The sequence below is a fragment of the Strongylocentrotus purpuratus genome, unplaced genomic scaffold (assembly GCF_000002235.5).
Source record: "Strongylocentrotus purpuratus isolate Spur 01 unplaced genomic scaffold, Spur_5.0 spur5_scaffold_9, whole genome shotgun sequence".
In the NCBI taxonomy this organism is placed as follows: Eukaryota; Metazoa; Echinodermata; class Echinoidea; order Camarodonta; family Strongylocentrotidae; genus Strongylocentrotus; species Strongylocentrotus purpuratus.
Genome location: NW_022145615.1, coordinates 4,221,391 through 4,224,548, shown reverse-complemented (window position 1 = coordinate 4,224,548; position 3,158 = coordinate 4,221,391). Strand labels below are relative to the sequence as shown.

The following is a 3,158-nucleotide window of genomic DNA, read 5'->3' as shown; positions in this document are numbered from 1 at the left end:
TTGCGCATGCGCACTTTTCACCCAAAAAGCGGAATGAGCAAACCCCTTTTAATATCCCCCTTCTCAAAAATCAGACGTCGTAATCTTTCTTTCTTGATACCTTCCACAGCGCCCGGCATGACATAGACACTAATACTACTGGACTAGCTGAGGTCATTGATTTCCTACATAGCCATCAGGGTAAGATTTTATCCTCCATATTTGTACTTATTCTTCATTCCAATATCCACTCATTTGCCCAAGTTTTGTTCAAGGCCATGTCCAAACTGACATTATGTGTGTATGTGTGTGTGCGTATGCGTGTGTGTGTGTGTGTGTGCGTGTGTTACGAACAACTAATTTTGACTCGTTTGTAAAAACCCAACGTGTAATGTGGGTGAAAAGACTATTGTACGGAGAAAAATCAATGAGCTGGAAGCTATACTTTGATTTCTGCTTCAAGATGGTAAGAGGTAGATTTATTTTCGTGTGTAACTATGATTCCAAGTTATTAAGTTCTAAAGTATCTAAGTTCTTTTTAGGAATGATAAAAGCATGGGAAGAGTTAGAAGGTTGCAGGAATTCTGAAGACAAGAATAATCCAATTATTTTAACAATTAACAATAAAACATTCTTATTATAAAAAAGAAAATGATTTTTGATGAGGATTTGTTTAAATGCAATATAATTTCAGTTCAAGATATTTTTGCTGAAATTGGCATGCGGTCAATATCTCATTTTCAACATTTGGGAATACAAGGAAACAATGGAATACTTGGAAAGCTATTTTGAGACGCGGAACAAAAGGATAACTGGAGTTTAGTGGTTGTAAAAGAGCATAATATTTTAATGCAGTTTAAAGAGATAGTTGACTTCTGATGCAGAGTTTTTGTGAGATAATGAACAATTTAGTGTCAAATTTGAAAGAACATACAGTTTAAATGACAAAATCATCTTTGTTTGATCAAAATTGGTTCAGAGACGGCTGAAATATCCGAATATAACGAATTATAATACTTGTGTACCACTACAAATATTAGATAATTTGAAAAAGCCGTTGAAAAAACGAAATAGCGCCTTTACGTCGTATTTCAGCCAATGCCGATGTTGGCTTTTTTTTGTTGGCATTTTTTTGTTGGTTATATTACGCACCAGCCTGCCCATGTATTGTTATTTTTAAATTGAATAATTGATTAACGGTCACTGTATTTGTGGTGTGAGTGTGTCGTACGTCGCATGGTGTGGGGGGGGGGGGGGGGGGCTAGTAGTGTGTTTGGTTGGATGGGGTTATTTGTTTAATTTTACCACTGATTTCATTTTTTTGGTTCATCAATCGTACAAACTATTGGAGATGTATTGAATCATGTCATGATGAAAAATAACTGTAATTCTAAGAAAGATTTGTATTGTTTTGGAATCAATACAAAAAAATAAATATATATTGACAAAAAGTGTGTGCGCGTATGCGGTGTATGTGTGAATATTACGAACTTACGAAGACAAAAATAACTACGTTGCCTCTGGAGCAGATAGATTACGACCGAGACGTTCTTTTAAAAATCAATCTTTATGAGGCAATTTCAATAGTCTTCTGTGCTACCTTTAGAAATGTGCAAAAAATGTCATCATCATGACATAATCCTTCTATGATCCATGGCTGTGATGCTAAAGGTTATTGAAATCGCCCTTGATTTGATTTCTTGAAAATCGTTATGATTGTGTAGACCATTGAAGAGAAGAATTCATATTAATAATTGGGTTAACACCTTACAAGCGTATTTCGTGAAGGCGAAGTATCAATTACATGCCCATGAGAAAATTGATTCAGCTTGCTTGACATGCACCTCCCTCTGCGCTCTTGGAAGAATCTGATTACGCCACTGGTTCCCCCTCCATCATCACCCAAAAGATAAGATGAAAAAGCCTTTCCTTGCTAAGCATTTCATTAAAAAAGAGAATATTGACTGAATTCTTCTTTAGCATACCGATTAAGTTTCGTTTCGTTTATCTTATTTTAACACGGTGGCATACTAAAGCGAAATATAGGCAGGGGATAATCGGATAAAAAAAAACTAATTCCGGATCGAAGCATCATTTTTCATGAGACAATATTCATTGATTTTAATCAATTTTGTTAAGTATGTGATATTATCTATAATGCTAACATTTTAACATCTGTTCTCTGGTAAATTCACTCCTGTCTCTTGGGAAAACTAGGACGCTACCCGGTGGCTATCATAACTCATGTTGATGTCGCAGAAAAGAACCACGTGGAGGATCTCAAGATTGTCCTGCGGGTCTCTGGAGTAAGCGACATTTTCGAAGTGGCAAACCTGACCACCGAGAAGAAATTACTAGAGGAGCCCTACCAGCACAGTCTGCTCTCTCTCCTAGATCGATGCATGACGGATGGAGATGAGACTTTCATCTTCAAGCATCACCAGCGCCAGGAACAACAGCGCAAGAAGGGGAACGAGGGAAAGCGGGTGGAGAAGAAACGTGAGCAAGAGGAGGAGAGACGTAAGCAAGAGGACGAGATACGTATGCAAGAGGACGAGATACGTACGCAAGAGGAGGAGAGACGTAAGCAAGAGGAGGAGAGACGTAAGCAAGAGGAGGAGAGACGTAAGCAAGAGGACGAGATACGTACGCAAGAGGACGAGATACGTACGCAAGAGGAGGAGAGACGTAAGCAAGAGGAGGAGAGACGTAAGCAAGAGGACGAGATACGTATGCAAGAGGACGAGATACGTACGCAAGAGGACGAGATACGTATGCAAGAGGACGAGATACGTACGCAAGAGGAGGAGAGACGTAAGCAAGAGGAGGAGAGACGTAAGCAAGAGGAGGAGAGACGTAAGCAAGAGGAGGAGAGACGTAAGCAAGAGGAGAACAAACGTAAGCAAGATGAGTGGCGGATAGCAGCAGAATGTCGACAAATGCTTGAGAGAGGGAGCACTGAGAGAGAGAATCAGATAAGAAGGGAATTGGAGGAGCAAAAACGTATGGTTAAGCGGGGATATGAACGGGCTGAGCAGCTGGAGAGAGACAGGCGGGAGCGAGAGAGGGATCAGCGCTATGATGAAGCCATTAAAAGGGCTGAGGTGGAAAAGCATGCGGAGATCCGCCGAATCATGGAAGCTAATAAGAACAACGAAAGTGGTTGTGAAATAATGTAA

General features: G+C 39.8%; 1 protein-coding gene across 1 annotated transcript; it reads left to right on the top strand.

The window, feature by feature from the left end:
- The first annotated feature begins 2,381 nt into the window (after positions 1-2,381).
- Positions 2,382-3,158, top strand: LOC105437817 (golgin subfamily A member 6-like protein 7). The gene has a single exon (XM_030977006.1). The coding sequence runs from the start codon at positions 2,382-2,384 to the stop codon at positions 3,156-3,158; it is 777 nt and encodes a 258-aa protein (XP_030832866.1).

What these genes read in the sequence shown, in the direction of transcription:
- LOC105437817 (XM_030977006.1), top strand. Translation starts at nt 2,382, where the DNA reads ATGACGGATGGAGATGAGACTTTCATCTTCAAGCATCACCAGCGCCAG.